At 36.8% G+C, this 17,161-nt stretch overlaps 4 protein-coding genes across 9 annotated transcripts; 2 read left to right on the forward strand and 2 right to left on the reverse strand.

Annotated features, from left to right (window-relative positions):
• Positions 1–6,144: 6,144 nt before the first annotated feature.
• Positions 6,145–10,053, reverse strand: LOC100120432 (rho GDP-dissociation inhibitor 2). Of its 6 annotated transcripts, none has more exons than XM_031931710.1 (5): positions 9,795–9,943; positions 8,474–8,672; positions 8,170–8,394; positions 8,045–8,053; positions 6,145–7,759 (listed from the first exon to the last, which is right to left on the reverse strand). In XM_031931710.1, the coding sequence occupies exons 2-5, from the start codon at positions 8,655–8,657 to the stop codon at positions 7,560–7,562; spliced, it is 618 nt and encodes a 205-aa protein (XP_031787570.1). In that variant the 5' UTR covers positions 8,658–8,672; positions 9,795–9,943; the 3' UTR covers positions 6,145–7,559. The 6 variants fall into 6 exon arrangements, with proteins under 6 accessions (XP_031787570.1, XP_031787571.1, XP_031787572.1 ...); XM_031931711.1 differs by having other exon boundaries at positions 8,474–8,660; positions 9,795–9,939; XM_031931712.2 differs by lacking the exon at positions 9,795–9,943 and adding an exon at positions 9,618–9,649.
• A 378-nt stretch (positions 10,054–10,431) lies between these two features.
• On the forward strand, positions 10,432–12,809 carry LOC116417631. The gene is made up of 2 exons (XM_031931698.1): positions 10,432–10,916; positions 10,999–12,809. Exon 2 carries the CDS (start codon positions 11,014–11,016, stop codon positions 12,718–12,720), a length of 1,707 nt encoding a protein of 568 aa, XP_031787558.1. The 5' UTR covers positions 10,432–10,916; positions 10,999–11,013; the 3' UTR covers positions 12,721–12,809.
• Ndufb1 (NADH dehydrogenase (ubiquinone) 1 beta subcomplex, 1, 7kDa) lies at positions 12,796–13,809 on the reverse strand. The gene is made up of 2 exons (NM_001161789.1): positions 13,734–13,809; positions 12,796–13,350 (listed from the first exon to the last, which is right to left on the reverse strand). Exon 2 carries the CDS (start codon positions 13,186–13,188, stop codon positions 13,018–13,020), a length of 171 nt encoding a protein of 56 aa, NP_001155261.1. The 5' UTR covers positions 13,189–13,350; positions 13,734–13,809; the 3' UTR covers positions 12,796–13,017.
• Positions 13,810–13,860: 51 nt separating this feature from the next.
• Positions 13,861–17,002, forward strand: LOC100120404 (twinkle protein, mitochondrial). Its single transcript, XM_001604001.6, has 8 exons — positions 13,861–14,091; positions 14,192–14,663; positions 14,747–14,979; positions 15,071–15,755; positions 15,827–16,071; positions 16,145–16,245; positions 16,353–16,572; positions 16,646–17,002. Exons 2-8 carry the CDS (start codon positions 14,417–14,419, stop codon positions 16,784–16,786), a joined length of 1,872 nt encoding a protein of 623 aa, XP_001604051.2. The 5' UTR covers positions 13,861–14,091; positions 14,192–14,416; the 3' UTR covers positions 16,787–17,002.
• The last annotated feature ends 159 nt before the right edge of the window (positions 17,003–17,161 follow it).

Below are 17,161 nucleotides of genomic sequence, written 5' to 3' on the forward strand. Positions count from 1 at the left end.
ACGACTCGTCCTATTCTTTTTCTCGATGATGGAATTCGAAGAGGAGACTCCTTTCTTCTGATGCGCTTGCTTATAGTCGCTCGCGTCGACTGCGCGAGGAATGACGATTTAAATTTCATCTCTTTTTGTGCTCGGGCATCATTACCGTTGAAGCTTTTGTCGAAGAGTATTATTATATGGTGTGAGAGGATGATCGTGGGTGGGACCTGGTACTTGTAGATCTGCTGTGATGGGATGATTCTTATGCTGATTGCGGCTCGGTGGGTTTCACTTGTTTCGGATGATGTGTCTTATTGGACGTTGGGCTATAGAAAATGCAATTACAGTGATGAAAAAATCACAAATAAATAGAACAAAGGATCATCGGTGCATCTCAAGCCGCCATAGACATTGCACGTCTTTTAAAACCCCCGCCACCACCATCAGCGCGGTTATTCCAGCTATATAACATCCGCGTAGCGATGTACCCATTTTCCGCCGGAGGGAAATTCAAGTCCCTCTGCGCGCGACACGTCAGGCTGCACAATTAAACGCCGTATTAGCTTACGAGAAAGACGCGGACGATGACGTGAGTTAAAAGCCGAGCCCGGGTTGAAGGTTGCAGCGCTTTGTCTTCAATTACCACTCCATACTTTTAACTAATTAATTTTAAAAACCGAGTTTACACTCCGTCCAGATCGAAATCGCACCACAAATAGCGTCGGACGAAAGAACGAAAATACGCTATCCCAATTAGGCCAGATGTATAAATTCCCCGCAGCGGCGAATCACACGGGGTGTAAATCTGCTCTCGCCTCCGGACAATGTACACATCAAGGCCCGTCTCTGGTTACACACAACGGCTACACGATATAACTGCGCGTACTGTCCGCGGCCGCTGGCTTTGCAGCGCAGGTTAATTAATTGCGAATTAATTAGCCGCGTGGTCAGAGAGAGGTACGCGCGTACGTGTATAGTAGCCGAGCGAGAGAGAAGCGGCGAGATATCCGCAGGAGCGCGTGACTAACGAGCGGGATTTCTGGAGCGATTATATTCCACGAGAAGCGCAGCTCTTTCCTCTATAATGCTTCTTTTCTACTTTTCTATACGGCTGCGCGCGCGCGCGCGCGCGAGCAAGTGCTGATGCGACTTGGAAGCGGAAAGATTTGGCTGGACTCGATGAAACTGATCGTTGCTGTAATTTACACGCTTTTTTCTTTATACTGTAAATCAATTACGCGCCTGACGCAGTGATCGCAGTCGTACAACAGGTTCGCGCGCTAAACTAGTTTATTTAACGCGCACCTTTTCGAACTAGTTTTCATCCGTAAAAAAGTCGATCGTTATCACAGCCATTGCAGTGCCATCACCTCGGACTCTCGTAAATAATATGTCCGCGCGTGCACTCGTTCGCGCAATGTAACCCACAATCCTAGCTACAAAGTGTTTCATCTCGCGCGAGAGTCGCTGGTGCGTGCAAAAAGCTCGTTAACTCGTCGCGGCAAAAAAAAAAAAACGCATAGGAAAGTTCGCGCAGCAGGTGCACACAGTGTATATCCCTGGTGGGCAAAGTGGAACGAGCGCAGAGATTTCAATTCAGATGGATGATGGATCGCTGCTCTCTGTACAAACAAGTTTAAATTTTTTTTAGCGATGATTGTTAGGGCGTTGCGTTTTTATATAAGGGCTGAGATAAATTGAGGTGATCGAGTTTAGGAATCGGTTTCGACTTTTGCGATGATGAAATAATATCTATGTATACTATGCAATAATTGTACTAAAATTAGTTCGCGAAAATCCGCGCAACCAGTCGGCGCTTCTACGAAAAGCCGCTTCTACTGATCCCTTTCTGCTTTGCTCATTGTTTGTCCAAGTATGCGCGCCTTTGTTGCCAGTGTATTATTATTTAGCGACGCGGTGTCGTTAATGCAAAGCTCATCAGTAGACTTACTCTGAATATAGACTCGCGCTAAAGGCGCAGTCAGCAGTTGATTACGTTTGACAATATACCTTCGAGTTTCATAAATCTCGGACGAGGTCCGTACATCCGAAGAAAAGATTGATCTCTATATTCGTGTGTTTATTGTTTTCGATTGTTGGTTTTGCGCTTATGCAAATGCCTTTCGTCGAAGTAATTATGTGAATAGATGTATTCAAATCCGCGTTCAAAAATATTACCATTTAAACGGCGTATTGTCCGTTGTATTTGGAGCGTTTTGTAGAAAAGTTATAAATTCAAACTTAATGTAGGAGATGAGCCGGAGTTTCTAAACTGTCTCCACCAAAAGCGTAACGCTCGACAACTTTCTATGCAAATGCTCTTCATACGCATCCTCTGTGCCATGAATATATCGCGCTATTACTATGGTTTATTTACGTTTTAGAGACTCGCAAAACTACGTGCGTTTTAAATCGTTCATTCAGGCAAATCATAAATTGCGCACAACCCACGTGAAGAAAGAAAACGAGAACAGTAAGTAGAGCAATCGAATCAACTGCATTCATACCGACGTACGTTCTATTTTCGTACACCCTATTTTCAAACCAATATACTGACTGCAGAGCCCAGAAAAAAAAACAATAGAAGCCTTCATCATACTCCGCGTCTAATTGCCGCCCACAGCAAAGTTAAAAAAACCGAACTCTCGAGTTATTGGTATATCCCCGCGTCGCCGAGTCAGCTATACGGCGGCAATTAAAAGTGATTAGACGAGGATCGAAGCTCTTGATTCCGGTGCTATACGCTCTTACGACTATATACGGACCGGCCCTGGACTCCCACGATCGCAGTCGATAACTCGTTGCAGCTCGGCGATCGAGCGTCTTTTTCCTTATACATCTATGTATGTACACTTCGCTCTCGTTTTTCGCTCGACGGTTTCACGCAATCGCTCTTCGTGCATTTTTCCTATTTTCGTTTTACAATTCGTGTATAAATTAATTACGAGTTAAGAGGATTTAATAAAAATGCTTTCATTAATGCTTTCATGCTCCGACCAAAAAGTATACACTCGACTCACCGGAACAAGCGATACCGAAGCGACCGCACACATACTGATCGGAAGTGGCTGCGGCGCGGACGTGAGAAGAATCGACGCTTCGCGTCTATACTGTACATACAAGCATCATAGCCGACATGCGAGTTTCGAGGACGATCTTTTACTCGACGCTGCACGCGATAAGTTTTAACGTAAAAACGGTAATTAAATAATGAAACTCCAGTGAAGGCGCGATCGACCGACAGCTGTCGATTACGCGCCGATTTTTCGCGCGGACGATCGGCGAGAGCCGACCGGTTACTTTTTGCGCGCCTCGTATAAGAGCTGTCCCGAAACACGAGTATCTATATAGTAGTCTTTTGCACAATTGTGGAATGAAACGAGTTTACGCGGGAAAAAAGTTGTAGCGTGGGTTTTGATGAGGTAATTTTAGGTAGCTCGAATAGAGACGAAAATATAGCGCAATTAGCGCATCGAACTATTTTTCGGTATCAAAAGAAGAAACCCTGTATACCAATTAAAGCGTAAATGCATTTGGAACAGAGTTCACTGCACACATACTCGCATTAATTTGGCGGGTACACATTGACCCGCAGGCCGAGACGCGACAAAAAAATTTAGCGCGTGAGAATCGCACCTTGTATTGTATGTATGTTGTGTGTACATGCATACATGCGAGAAATGCCCGTATTACGTGTACACGCGTAAACCCCGTCGAAGCGAAGAGATAGACAGACACGTATATATATATATATATAGGTATGTACAACGTGCATTAACGAGGTCGAGTGTAAAAAAAGAGCGAAAAGTCGCGAAACGTCGATGCGGCACGTCGAGAAGTTCACACGTGCCGGCGGCAGCGCGTTTCCTGCGGAAACATATAAGCACATGGCGTACGTCCCACGGCTATTGTTGCCGAGTTATTGGACGCGTGGATTTCAACCTTCGCGTAGTTCAAGTTCTCTTAGGAGTTTCTTCCACTGCCGAATAACGTTTCTACCTTGAACTTTTTGCGCGGCTCGTTTGCATGTGTGTCTGTGATATCTGCGCGTTAATTCGACGAGCTGCGGCTGATTGACTGATCTGCTCTATCGAGTTTGGTTATTGAAGCTCGAGTAGATTTGAATGTGATTTGAACTGACGTATGTATAAATGGAATGGAAAAATCAAAGTATACCTATCATTATGTACTTTACATGCTAATTGATACCATCGGGCTAATTAAGTGCAAAGTGTTGAACAGATTTATGTACCTGACTCTCTATATAGTTTACTCAAATTTCTCGTTTTAGCTTATTTTCTTTCGTGATCTCTCTCTCTCTCTCTCTCTCTCTCTCTCTCTCTCTCTCTCTCTCTCTCTCTCTCTCTCTCTCTGCTTTCTAAACTCTTCTGGGTCGTAGAAAAAATCTATAATATCAGCTTGAATAATTGAAATGTTGCTTTCGATTTGTGCTTCTTACAGCCGCGAAATTAAAGACTTTGTTTCGAGTCCAGCTTTCTAACGTTCATTATACCCATCTAGCCTAGTGGGCAATTACAGTGATAATGTACAATGCGTTTTCTTTACAGTCTCTTGATCCGTAATCAATTGCAAATTGTATTGCATTAACGTGCAAAAACTTCACTTTTCCTAAAGCTTATTTAATCTGACGTTCAGTCAAGAGCAAAAATAAAAACAAATGTGCACAAAAGAGCTAAAACCGAGCTGCTTGTTCAGTGCAATTCGAAACCCTCGTCACACAGTGCTTCCCACCGCTCTCTTTCAACTCACCGCTCGCGACTACTTACTCATACGCATTACAGTACCCTCAACTTTTTTCCAGCTCGGTTTTTGCAAGCACATGCACGCACACAGAGGTACATGTACATAGGTGGTCGCATAGATACATACTACGTTAATTGGCAAGCGAAGAGGCTTGCGGGGGCCCATTAACGCGAGCCCGCGCGCGAGTCGAGTTCGCTGACCGGCGCACAGCAGACCATGACCATTATCGCGACCGTGACCGATTTGTTATTAGCGCACCACCGCTGCCGGTGCTGCTGGACTGGACGCGATGATGACGGCCGTGCCGCGACCCAAATACCCATTTCTCCGTCGCTGGGCGCGACCGGGAATCGGTCGAAAGTTATCATTTTGTTGAGTAGATCGATCGAAGCTGCGCAAAGTAAAATATCGATAGCGAGATTACAATTTAGTCCGGGCGCTGGTGCCATCTGAGTGTAAATTTTGAGCTCCCCTCAGTAACTTGAAGCCTTGTTTTTTGGAATGCTGAATCGAAATTTGTTGGTTACGAAGCCCGAAACCCGTCAGTTTTTTTGTTATAAACAAATTACTGATTTGCAATAAAGTTTTCACAAAATACGATTTTCCGCATTTTTCGAGCTGTTTTTCCCGTTCACTCTCGTGAAATCGAAAAATTCAACGATTTTTAACTCAAAAAGTATGCGTTTTACGAAAAAAGTTGTAAGAGCACTTTCGATTCATAAATACCTAAATAATGTAACTAAATATTTTCAATTGCAAATAACGATTATTTGTTTATTGTAAATCAGTAATTTGTTTATAACAAAAAACTTACGGGTTACGGGCTTCGTAGCCAACAAATTTCGATTCAGCATCCCAAAAAACATGGGAAAACTCCAAGTTACTGAGGGGAACTCGAAATTTATACTCACTAATTGGTTCTACAGTAATACAATGTTTCGTGTTATAGCCTGATAAAAATTAAATAGAATTACTAGTACGGTAAACGCAGTTTTATACAAGTCGTGAGAAAGCGAAGATCTATTTATGGAGGAGTCCAAGCGCTTATCGATTGCAGCGGTGATAAAAAGATTACTCATCAGAGATGAGGTAATTGATCAACATCATGAAGAATGATTACTTGTTGCTTACAAAAAAAATTTGACAAGCACGTAGCTACTCGTTTTCATGCAGAAGGAATAAGCCCAATTTTCTATTTTAAAGAATGAAATAATAACTTAGTTATTCAATGATTTTACCGATTGCAAGATACTGCCTCGAAAGTAGGGCGTGTTATCACGATGATAAATAAGTATTCAATACTGTAACAATTATGCATTTTTATTATCTGAATCTATTTCGGCGTGCGATTATAATTATTGAAGAATAAATGAAAAAGAGGAAATGAAAGTATACTGAAAATAAAAATACATATGAAGTGCTTTATTCAATTCGATGGATGAAAAAATTCATCAATAGTACGATTTTTTACATTTATGCTAAACAGTTAGCGTGAGAGTGCATAGTTATATTAATGCGATCGATAATATGAAAAAAAATTAAATAAACAAATTAGGATGGTAAACGTAATTATGAAATTACGAAAATTAAAAAAAATTAATGTTGATATTTGAATTCTGGAAGTAACTACTGGAAGTGATAGTAGAAAAACGTATATTTGCTGCAGTAACTGTATTCACGGGTACAGTGTTCACAAACGTGTATACATATATATTAATTATATATATATATAGTATACTGTTATCAATGCGTATGCATAAACAAATGCATCTTCTTGTATACATAATTTGCAATTATGCAAAACTTGCACCAATAATTCTCTCATACCTGCATACTTTTAATATATGCTACTTATATAGTACCATTTTCGGTTCACGCTCAATGTTGCATCAATCGTTTACCTTTGACAAGATTGTATTATGGTCAGTGCAAAAAATGTACTTGTACTACGTGTGGGTACGCGTGTATGTGTGTCTGTATTTATGTGTAAAAATCTTCTTATAAAAGTGCAACATGCTAAAAACACGTAACGTACTCCTCTAACAGCTAAATTTGGGAACGTTAAAAAGGTAAATCCGTATCTTACGTTCATCTGATAGGTAATATCAAAAAATATTTACCAATCCCTATAGCTTTTTCTATATAAGAATCAAAATTCCTTTAACAAGGGACTCGTTGTACGTCGTATTTACGGATTGTATTGCACTTGTTTGGTTTCTCTAAAATTGACAATTCCCTGAAATGATCTAAATTTTCGTCAAGAATATATTATTCATATTTATAACAGGTTCATTCGTTGTGCACAAATTTTCTTAAGACTCTTATGTGTATAATCGGCACTATGTTTCTTATTGGAATTTTTAATACTCTGTATATAGCACTTTTACTCTTTAAAATGCAATGGATAAATAACATTGTTAACCTCCTACATATGTATACTTTAACAGTTTAACGCCAGTATTTCGCGAAACTATGGACACAGAACACACATTCACAGAACGTAATGTAGCTACAAAGTATACAGTATAAAGCAAAAATAAAGTACTAATTAAAAATCAATCAGCGCCCTTATTGCTCAACAATAATATTAATTAATAGTAATAATCATCAAAAATTATGGCATTACTAGACGCGCCGCTAACAGCGAAATCGCAAAAGCAATTGAAATTCATCCAATACGTTTTGGCATACGAAGAATTTATCCGTCCTTAACCGTAATTCCTTATAACGTTGGTCAAAACGAAGGCGAAACGAATACCATCGTTGGATCTTAATCAGCGGATTTTCTTTTTGTTCGAGAGAAAAATGTTCCCACTTTATTCTTTCCAGTCCTTCTTGATGTCGAACGACCACTCCCACTTAAGATGTTCGTTTTTGTCGTCGTCGGTAAACAGGGAACTGACGGTGTAAGAGCCCCGAGCCATCACACCGGCCGGCGCATCTTCGGCAGGAGTCGTGTAAGACTGGATCTCCTTTTTCGGAGGATATGAGCCAACCATGTGCGTCATTTTATCGACTGAAAAGCAAAATTCGATGCTTTTCTTTACTTGATCCTCTCAAATGATTTTTACATTTAATTATTCGATCACATCGAAAGAAATGCAGAATAGAAAAATAAACCAAACTATTATGAAAATTCTATTGAATTTGAAATGTGTATGTCATATAAACTAAAACATTATTGACTAAGTGATACTGTGTACTGCAAATGAAAAATAATACCCAAAAGAATTCAAAGTTTGTTACAAGGATAACAGAATTCTACAATGAATTCATACAGTCACAAAAATTTGTGGATTACCTGTCACTCCTACCGATTTTCATTTTCCACGTTTGCAATTAGAAAATAGTAAATTTATAAATATTAAACGAATTTGCCAAAAAACATTGTTACTACTTACTGAATTTAGAAAGAAGGGACCTTACCTGGTACACCCAAGCGGTAAGTCTTCTGCACATACTTCAAACCATGGACAATTTCTCGTTGTACAATAAAATCAATACGAATTTTGTAACTGACTCCTTCTTTAATAACAAATGTTTGTTTCTTCAGCTGTGTCAAATCACCCGTCAAATCTAGCTCCATATCAGGTCTATCTGTGACACACAGTGCAAGCTTCTTAACGATGACTTTCCTTGGGTCATTGGGCTCTAGGAAAACAAAAACAACACTTTATTAAGAATATCAAATAATCAACTACCTTTTATTATCCTTATAAAAGACACTAACCAACAACTACACCACCAGCTTTTGCCTCTCCTAGCAGAGTTTCCTTGTACTTTCTCAGACTTTCATCCTCCTTGTCAGCCTCAAGAATTTGCTCGATGCTCTTCTCTGGTGGTGGCTTGTAATTTGACTCTACTTCCAAATCCTCGTCCACTGAGTCGACATGATCCAGAGTTGGAGCAGACATCTTCTATAGTTGTATCTGATGTTAATTAAAATAGCAATGAATACTTTGAAAGAACTGATTAATTAGCAGAGCCACTAGAAGTCTGCAGAAGCAGATCAAGTGTAGGTTGTCAAAGCAACAATCAAAAGGAGCCCAACAACGACTCCAAAATTTATCAGTCTTTATCTTGTTATCAGTGTCAATAGATCTGCGATGAAGCGCGAATGCGTATAAGTATATTAATATCTTTATGAGTCAAAAAGGAGCGAGAGGGAGAAAGAGAGGAACGTGACAAGTCCCGAGAGAGAGAGAGAGAGAGAGAGAGAGAGCTCTCTTTCCGTCGCTCTTGCACTCGCGCACTTCTCTCTCCTTCTCACACACGCTCTCTCCAGGGGGTGGTGTCGTCAGCCGTCGCCGTTGAAGCCAAAAAAGCAACTACGGCAACTGCTACCTATAAGTACAGTCTTTCTCAAAATCTCAAATTCCCTGCAACAGCGGGCTAAATACGCGTATACAGCACACTCGTGCAGGCAACGTACTATATAGTAGCCGGTACGTTGTGGCAAATGGCAATACTCGCGAACCGTGAAACTGCCCCCCCACCCCACCCCCCGTAAAGTATGAGTACACATACACACAGCCGGGATGGCGCAAGGACGCCCCTATACGGTTCGCGCTTTCCTTTCGTTTTCGCGCGATGTTAGTATGGCACTGCATCATCGTCGTGGCTCCTTGATAATTCGCCTCACGCGAAGAAAAGTATAAGTAATGCATGCAGTCGCGAGTCGCATACTACGGCCTTTTCGAGACTCGCGCTGCGCGATGACAAGGTTCTCTCGCTCGCGCCTTTTTCTTCTCTTTCTCTCTCACTCTTCCGTCCGCTCCAAAATCGGCGACTCAAACTATGCGCGCACGAAATTTACGCGACAAGGAAAACTCGGAGAGAAACTCTGCTTTGGATCCACGTACATGAATACTTACTCGCGACGGGGCCCTGGAGAACCGACTCGACTCTTTTAGTGCTTAGCTGGCGAGACTATACTTATATATCGGCGACGCTAATCTCGTGTCGCGGCCGCGAGCTAATGTCTCCCGAGGACGAGTGTCTGTCTTAGTCTGTGATAGGGTAGCTGTTTTAGCGAGTTTTCGAGTACCTACTTGTGTATTTACGATTACGCGGTTCTTCTCTTCTCGAGCGGCTCGCTAAACTGCCTCGGATTTTTGAGCTCCACACCAACACCCTGTCCACTGTGACGAGCTGTGTACTGCTGAGCTGACGATCGTCACTCCTATATACGATAAGCTCGTTTCGTTCGTCGGTTTCAACGTTTCATTGTTCAAAGCGCCACCTATTTGGGTTTGTTCCGCAGGCATCGCCTGTGTCACAATATTGTCAAAAGTCGCTTGTCCAACGCAAAAACGCTAAAAACATATAAGTATGCAGAGATGAATATTAAAAATGAGGCCGGCACTCTCTTGAACAAAAGTCATTCTCTATACTCAGTAGCATGTAAGTTTTGAACGCGATTCAAATAATACCATTAGAATCGAATTGTCAAGCCCAGTCATTGCTCCTTTCTACCGAACAGACCTTTTGTATCGATCGAAAGTAAATATTTTAAACTTTTAAATATTTGAGAACGGACGAATAATTATTAAATTGTATAAGCCATAGCTATAGTCTCTACATTTGAAATCATTAAAAACAATAAATAAAGAAAGAGTCTAATGCAAAATAGAAACAGAGTACAAATATATAAATGATTGCGCACAATTTTTAAAAATCTACAAAAATACGCAAATGTTTGCCCGAACAATAAAAAAAAGAAATTTCCACTTTTTCGTCGATTTTTGAAAAATGGATACACAAGCATAAGTATATGGTAGCGCAGCGGTAAGGTGGAATCCCCAATAGGAGCACATAGCATCAATAGAGCATCCCTCATAAGAAGTTTAAATTCCTCTACCTGCGTCGCTGCCTACCTGCCGGCTGGCCTGCTGCGGATTATTTGAAAAGGGTCCACTTGCGGCGTCGCAGCAGGCTCTCGCATACACAACTCGCTCGGCGGCCGTTACGCTTATTCTGTATCGTTAGTCTTCCAAGATGCACCTGACATAGCGTTGCTCCGAAATATATATTTTTTTCTTTTTTTTTTTCATCAATCAAAACCGGAAAACGAACTTTTTTTGCAAACCATTTTTACCAGTTTTTTAAATATTTCTCCGTGTGTGCCTTAAAACATTTAAGTGAAGAAAATGTTTCAAAAGTGAAGAAAACTGGTGAGAAATAAAAAAAATGATTTCAATCACAATTACTTTTCAATGTAGATTAGATTGATTTTCATTATTATTTGCTTTTTAGCTAAATAGAATTGAAATGAAAAAATATAGGGTTGAAGCTTTTATAATTCCTACTAATGGTAATAAAGAAGTGGATTCTAATCAAATAGACGATGTAAAACTAGCTAAGAAATTAAAGGACCATTCCATATCTTCATCGGATGAAACAATAGACGAGCGTAACAATGGTCAAATTGAAGAAAATCTCAATAACTGTTCAAATATTTGCACTGAAGTAAATGATCAATCTTCTTTCGAATTATCTGGAGTCTTTTTTGAAATTAACGAACACATTTACGATGAAATTATTTTACCAGAAAAAAAGCAAGAGACACAAGTGATTCCTAATACAGAAACTGATACAGAATACACAAAGGCTATTTTCAGAGTTGAAGAGCCTCTTTATGATGAGCCTTTCATAGGCAACTTTACAAAGTTGAATACTCAGCAGAAAGATCAAGACCATTTAAAACTATCACCGTGGGTATTAGGTAACTCTAAATACCGCCGATTTGGAATAGTGGCTCCTAAACTACCAAGAAGATCGAGTAGCTTGAAATCCATTGTTGAAGACATAGAACAATTCGAAGAGACTTTACAAGAAATTTGCTGTCATGGGCGCATAAATGGTTGCTTACTCGATCATCAACGTCCAGAAGACATAAGCGAAGATATATTTAAAGAAAATTGGATGCAAAGATTAGATTCTTTAAGGAAACTTGAAACACTATTAAAAGACAAAGAAGTGGCTCTGCAGTCACGGGAAAGACTTTTATTTAAAAAAGAAAAGGAATTGAGAATCCTGGAAAGACTGGTAAAGGATAAAATGAAACAAGCTGAACTTTATGCAAAACGTTATAAAAAATCCTTGAGTTCTGAAAGCATTCCAAGTAATAATCGAGACTTAGAATCTAGGTCTTCTAACGGTTCAAAAGGACATGGCACAAAATCAGAAGAGTTTTTATCCATGACAAATTTACCTTCAAAAACAAACTCAAAAACTTCATTAGAAAGCAAAGAGAGGATATTTAAAAATCCTCCCAACTCAAGAAGTTTACTGACCACGGATAGACTTAGCAATAGAATTGGCAGTGTTAGATCAAGGTCAAGGCCTAAGATAAGGTACGAAGATTTAGATTCAACTTTATCAGCTGACATTGGAGATTCATCTTTTGTAGTAACTTCTAGAAAATTTGATCCGGAAACATTCAAAAAGCCAGCTGCTTTTATTCGATCAGCTAGTGAAAGAAGACCAAAAGTTGAGCAGCAAATCAATACATTAAGGCTTTCCTGTGTAACCGAAAAAGATGAACGTGGTGATGATCTTGCAGAAGTAATAGAAGAGAAAACACTTAAAAAAATAAGCGAAAACATTTTGGCTTCTCAAAATCATGAAACAAAATTTTTAAACTATGGCCTTATTGATGAAAAATCTTCAGTCAATGTAGACATTGTTGACAAAAAAGATACTGTCAATCAAAAAAGATTTTCTTATTTAAACTTAGAGTCAATAAGCAAAGCAAAATCAAAAATTGTATCCAAAGAAAGACCAGTATCATGGAGTGAAGATACAGATGACTGGCTAAAAAGGAAAAGACTAGCTTATAACATGGCAACAAATAAAACTTTGTTTGAAAGTATAGCAGAAAAAGAAAATTTAAGTGTCCAGACAAAAATAAATAAATCTGTAAAAATGAATAAAAAAAAAGAAAATACTCGAAAAAAGTTTTCTATTTTTCGCTGAATGTACAAAATGAAATATTTCTAAGTCTAATAGTTGTGAATAGTGTATTGTTAACAAAAATAAAAAAATATCAAATTTGTTGAAATGTATTTTTTATTTCAAGTTTTACTTTTAACAAATTCTCAACCAGCATGTTATAATGGAATTAAACTTTGAGTGGTTACAGTTTAATTGATTTGATAAACTTACAGTTTAAACAAAACAAAAACTAGTTTGTTTAATTGTTTTTTACATCATTATATTATTGAGAAATGACATATTTTAATAATAGTTACTTTGAATTTTCAAAATTATCTATTACCATGATGGCTCAGCTGGAGGAGGATCTCTTCTATACAGAGCTGACTTGTCTCGAAATTTAGTAAGTCTTTCGTCTTCCATTTTATCCAATTTCCAGCCAATGAGATATCCAATAAAAGGAAATACGCAAACGAGATATTCTCTTTTCAGATTGATTTGGGTACGCATGGCTGTATTAATTATTGCTCTTTATTCTGCTCAGCTAATCTTGCTTTCCACCTTTGAGTGCGGCGAAGATCAGCAAATATTGATGAAAATACAATAGTTGGAAATATGACAACAGCTGCGTATTTCCTAATCAGTGATCCAATAGTTGTAGAACCCATCAAACTGTAATAAACATCGAATGTACAAATTAAAAATTCAGTTTGAGACGAAAACAGGAATTTATACTTTACACATCAAAGTGTTGAGAAGGTTATGTACGCTTTTGCTTGTATTATTAAACACTTGGTTATGTAACTATAAATTTGCAAAAAATTCCTACTTGTCGACATTTTTATTGTCTCAAATGGTGCAATAAATATTTCTACAACTCAAAATGTCATGACTAACATGCAAATGAAAATAAATATAGCAAAAACGAGAAAATCATAAGGTGATAAGGTTTGATAAATTTTCATTCCGTTGATACAAAATAAAGACGTTAGATTAAACTATTAAACGAATATCAGTTCAATGATCAATGATTTATATAAAATTTGCAAACTTACCGTTTTCCATTAAAATAAAACAACCAAGACGATGAGAAAATTTTACACTTTCGTGTCCATGCAGACAAGATGGACTGCTCGGCTTTACGTCAGCTGATATGATCTGCTATTACTATATATGCTAACCGCAGTAAACCACCGCACGCATTGCATCCATACCTACGCACGTGCTGCCGCTTTTTGATATTATAAATTTTGAATAAACATTTGCAATATTTGCCTACTATATTTGCATTCATATTAAATAAATAATAAGTAAAGGTTTCAAAAAGATTCCCGATATACCTTCAATCGCATATTTAAAGATTAATGAAATAATGCGTGTATCATTTATTTTGCGCACACTCAAAAAATACAGGTATGAAATTGGATATTTTCTTATAAAAGTACTTATAATATTAATTACTTGCGTATGTATATAAATAAATCAAACCTTATTTTGTTTTCATGTTTTATAGCATGTATAATTGAAAATCGAAATTTAGATCGAATTCGTAGGTTATGTTTGAATTTAAAATTGATAATAGACTTGGTATAGAGAACCGGCGTTTTCATTTGTTGGACGATCGCAACAATAAAAAGTACTTATTATGATAGTAAAAGTAATTATTATGCGAAACTTCGTCAATAAAGAAAAAATGGATTTATCAATTTAAATTGTTATCATCAAGATAATAAGAAAAATGTTGCTAAAACGTGTTCTACCATTGGAAGGTTTACTTTCAAAAAAAGTTTACAAAACTCAAAGAGCTAGATTTTATCACAATTTAGCTGAAGATGTGTCTACAGTTACAACTCTTGAAATCAAGCGTTTATTAAAATCTGCAAGTGTTAATGTTTTAGAAGGCCATGCGTGTCTTGTAACAAATTATGCTTTATGTGAAGATGCTAAAAAACAAAACTGCAAATTATACATAAATAAAATGACAGGTAGAAAAGCATAGATTTTAATGAAGTTTATTTGAAAATCAAATTTTTGATGCATTAAATTATATCAAAATTTCATCATTTAGGTTTCTTTATGTGTGGAAATTGTAATCGTGTTGGACCTTGGACAACTTTAGAAAGAATTGTTGAACCTAAAAAAACAAAGAAAAAATCTGAAGAAATAATATTTCTTCGAAAGGCGATAGATATTTTACCTGATTATAGTAAACAGTGGAATGAATTAAGATTATCAAGTGAATTGATAGAAAATTTATCACCTGATGCTTATAAAAATGTTGTTGAAAAGTTTAATCTTCAGGTGAGTAATAATTTAATGTTTGAAAATCAAATTTTAGAATTATTGTTTTTGCATCTTTTTTATGGATTATTTTTATTTTATTTATTTATAGCATATACCTCAAGAAATTATGTCTCAAATGAATTTACTTTATAACGAATCAACACAGTCTTTATATTTTCCAATACTCACATTTCGTGGTTTAATTGTTGGGTATAAATCTTTATCTGCTGATTCTAGCTTAACAAAAACTATTCCTGCAACAAATACTAGCGGAGTTATAATATACAAACAAAAAAATCTTAAATCAGATGGCACAGCTGTCCTTGTGCCAAATGTAGAAGATTTATTAGCTGTTGCTTCAAAAAAAGCTGCAAATTTGATAATCTGTCTTCCATATGGATTACAAAATATACCTCAGCAAATACTGCCAAATTTAGAATCTTATAAAAAACTGATTTTATGGTTTGGTAATGACGAACCAAGTTGGGATAGTGCAAGGCATTTTGCAAAAAAACTTGATGAAAAAAGATGTCATTTCGTAAGGCCAACAGATTATCAGCCTCAGCCAAAAATTGCAGCACATTTGGGATATGATCTGAAAGAAATCATTCAAAATGCAACACCGATTTGGCATAAAAGTATAACTACTTTTCAAAGTTTAAGACAAGATGTTTTGAGTGACTTACAAAATATAGATAAAGTACAAGGTATAAAATGGTCAAGATATCCAACATTGAACAAAATTTTAAAAGGCCACAGAAGAGGAGAATTCACAGTTTTAACAGGACCAACAGGTAATAAACCAATAATAGATAATAGCTTTGTTTTCTTAAAAAAGTCCTGTGTTCTAGTTTCTGTTTTTAAGGCTGTGGTAAAACAACATTGATGAGCGAGTACTCATTAGATTTGGCATTGCAAGGTGTGAATACATTGTGGGGTAGCTTTGAAATAAGAAATGCTAGATTAGCAAAAACTATGCTACAGCAAATGGCTGGTGTACCTTTAGAAGAGAATTTAAATAAATTTGAGTCTTATGCGGATGAGTTTCAAAAATTACCAATTTATTTCATGACATTTCATGGTCAACAAAATATCACGGATGTTATGGAGGTAAGGTTTAAGGATCTGAATATTAATTGTGTTAAAAACTATTCTCCTTATACCAAATAAAAACTTTTTTAAGGCAGTGGAACATGCTACATATGTGCATGACATTGCTCATGTGATTATTGATAATGTACAATTTATGATGGGAATGTCAGATGAATCAAAATTTGTAGACAGGTATATTAAAAACAATGAACCAGAATGTGACATAACATATAAATTGTTTACTTTGTAATAAAATACATACATTTGTTTGTATATATATATATATATATATATTATAGATTCTGGAAACAAGACAAAATAATTGGATCTTTTAGAACATTTGCAACAAAATTTAATTGCCATGTTACATTAGTGATTCATCCCAGAAAAGAAAGAGAAGATGGGGAATTGACAACAGCTTCAATTTTTGGAGGAGCAAAGGCAAGTCAAGAGGCTGATAATGTTTTAATTATCCAAGACAAGAGGCTATCGAGTATTCGGGGGAAAAAATATTTACAAGTGAGATAAGCAAATAAGAATAAATTTATATAATTTACAGAAAAATATTACAAAACTTTGTTTTTATTCGTAGATAGCCAAAAATCGATATTGTGGTGATTTAGGAATGATGGTTCTTGAGTTTGATAAATCTAGTCTAAGCTATGCTGAGAAAAAGAAGCGCAAACCCGATAATACAGATGATCATGAGGTTACATTTGTTGGATACTCATGAATTTTTCTACATTCTTATAAAGATCACCTTTTATACATAGCAAAATGTTACAATAATTTTATACAAAAACAAAAACAAAAAAGATGAAATGCATAATTTGAGATCATAAAATCCATCAAATAGTGTGCCTTCTAACAAGGAAAATTGTTATCTTTTTTTATGCTTTTCTAAAAAAAAATTGTTTTGAATAAAAATATTTTTTATAGTAATAAATAACAGTGTATAAAACCTTCATTAATTAAACAAAATCATATTTATTTATGAAATCCTATGTTGACCTTTAAAGATTTTAAATTGACGCTGTCTGCATAAGTCCCTATACCTTCAAGTGAGATCAGGTTCTTACTAGATGAAATATGTATGGAGCAACACTGC

The sequence above is a fragment of the Nasonia vitripennis genome, chromosome 5 (genome assembly GCF_009193385.2).
Source record: "Nasonia vitripennis strain AsymCx chromosome 5, Nvit_psr_1.1, whole genome shotgun sequence".
In the NCBI taxonomy this organism is placed as follows: domain Eukaryota; kingdom Metazoa; phylum Arthropoda; class Insecta; order Hymenoptera; family Pteromalidae; genus Nasonia; species Nasonia vitripennis.

Bases quoted from the DNA above. Each gene is read 5' to 3' on its own strand.
- LOC100120432 (XM_031931710.1), bottom strand. From the start codon at position 8,657: ATGTCTGCTCCAACTCTGGATCATGTCGACTCAGTGGACGAGGATTTG. The intron at 8,395-8,473 runs GTTAGTGTCTTT...TTGTTTTCCTAG, and splicing joins AGCTGGTGGTGTAGTTGTTG to AGCCCAATGACCCAAGGAAA.
- LOC116417631 (XM_031931698.1), top strand. From the start codon at position 11,014: ATGAAAAAATATAGGGTTGAAGCTTTTATAATTCCTACTAATGGTAAT.
- Ndufb1 (NM_001161789.1), bottom strand. From the start codon at position 13,188: ATGCGTACCCAAATCAATCTGAAAAGAGAATATCTCGTTTGCGTATTT.
- LOC100120404 (XM_001604001.6), top strand. From the start codon at position 14,417: ATGTTGCTAAAACGTGTTCTACCATTGGAAGGTTTACTTTCAAAAAAA. The intron at 15,756-15,826 runs GTAATAAACCAA...TCTGTTTTTAAG, and splicing joins AGTTTTAACAGGACCAACAG to GCTGTGGTAAAACAACATTG. The intron at 16,573-16,645 runs GTGAGATAAGCA...TTTTATTCGTAG, and splicing joins GGGGGAAAAAATATTTACAA to ATAGCCAAAAATCGATATTG.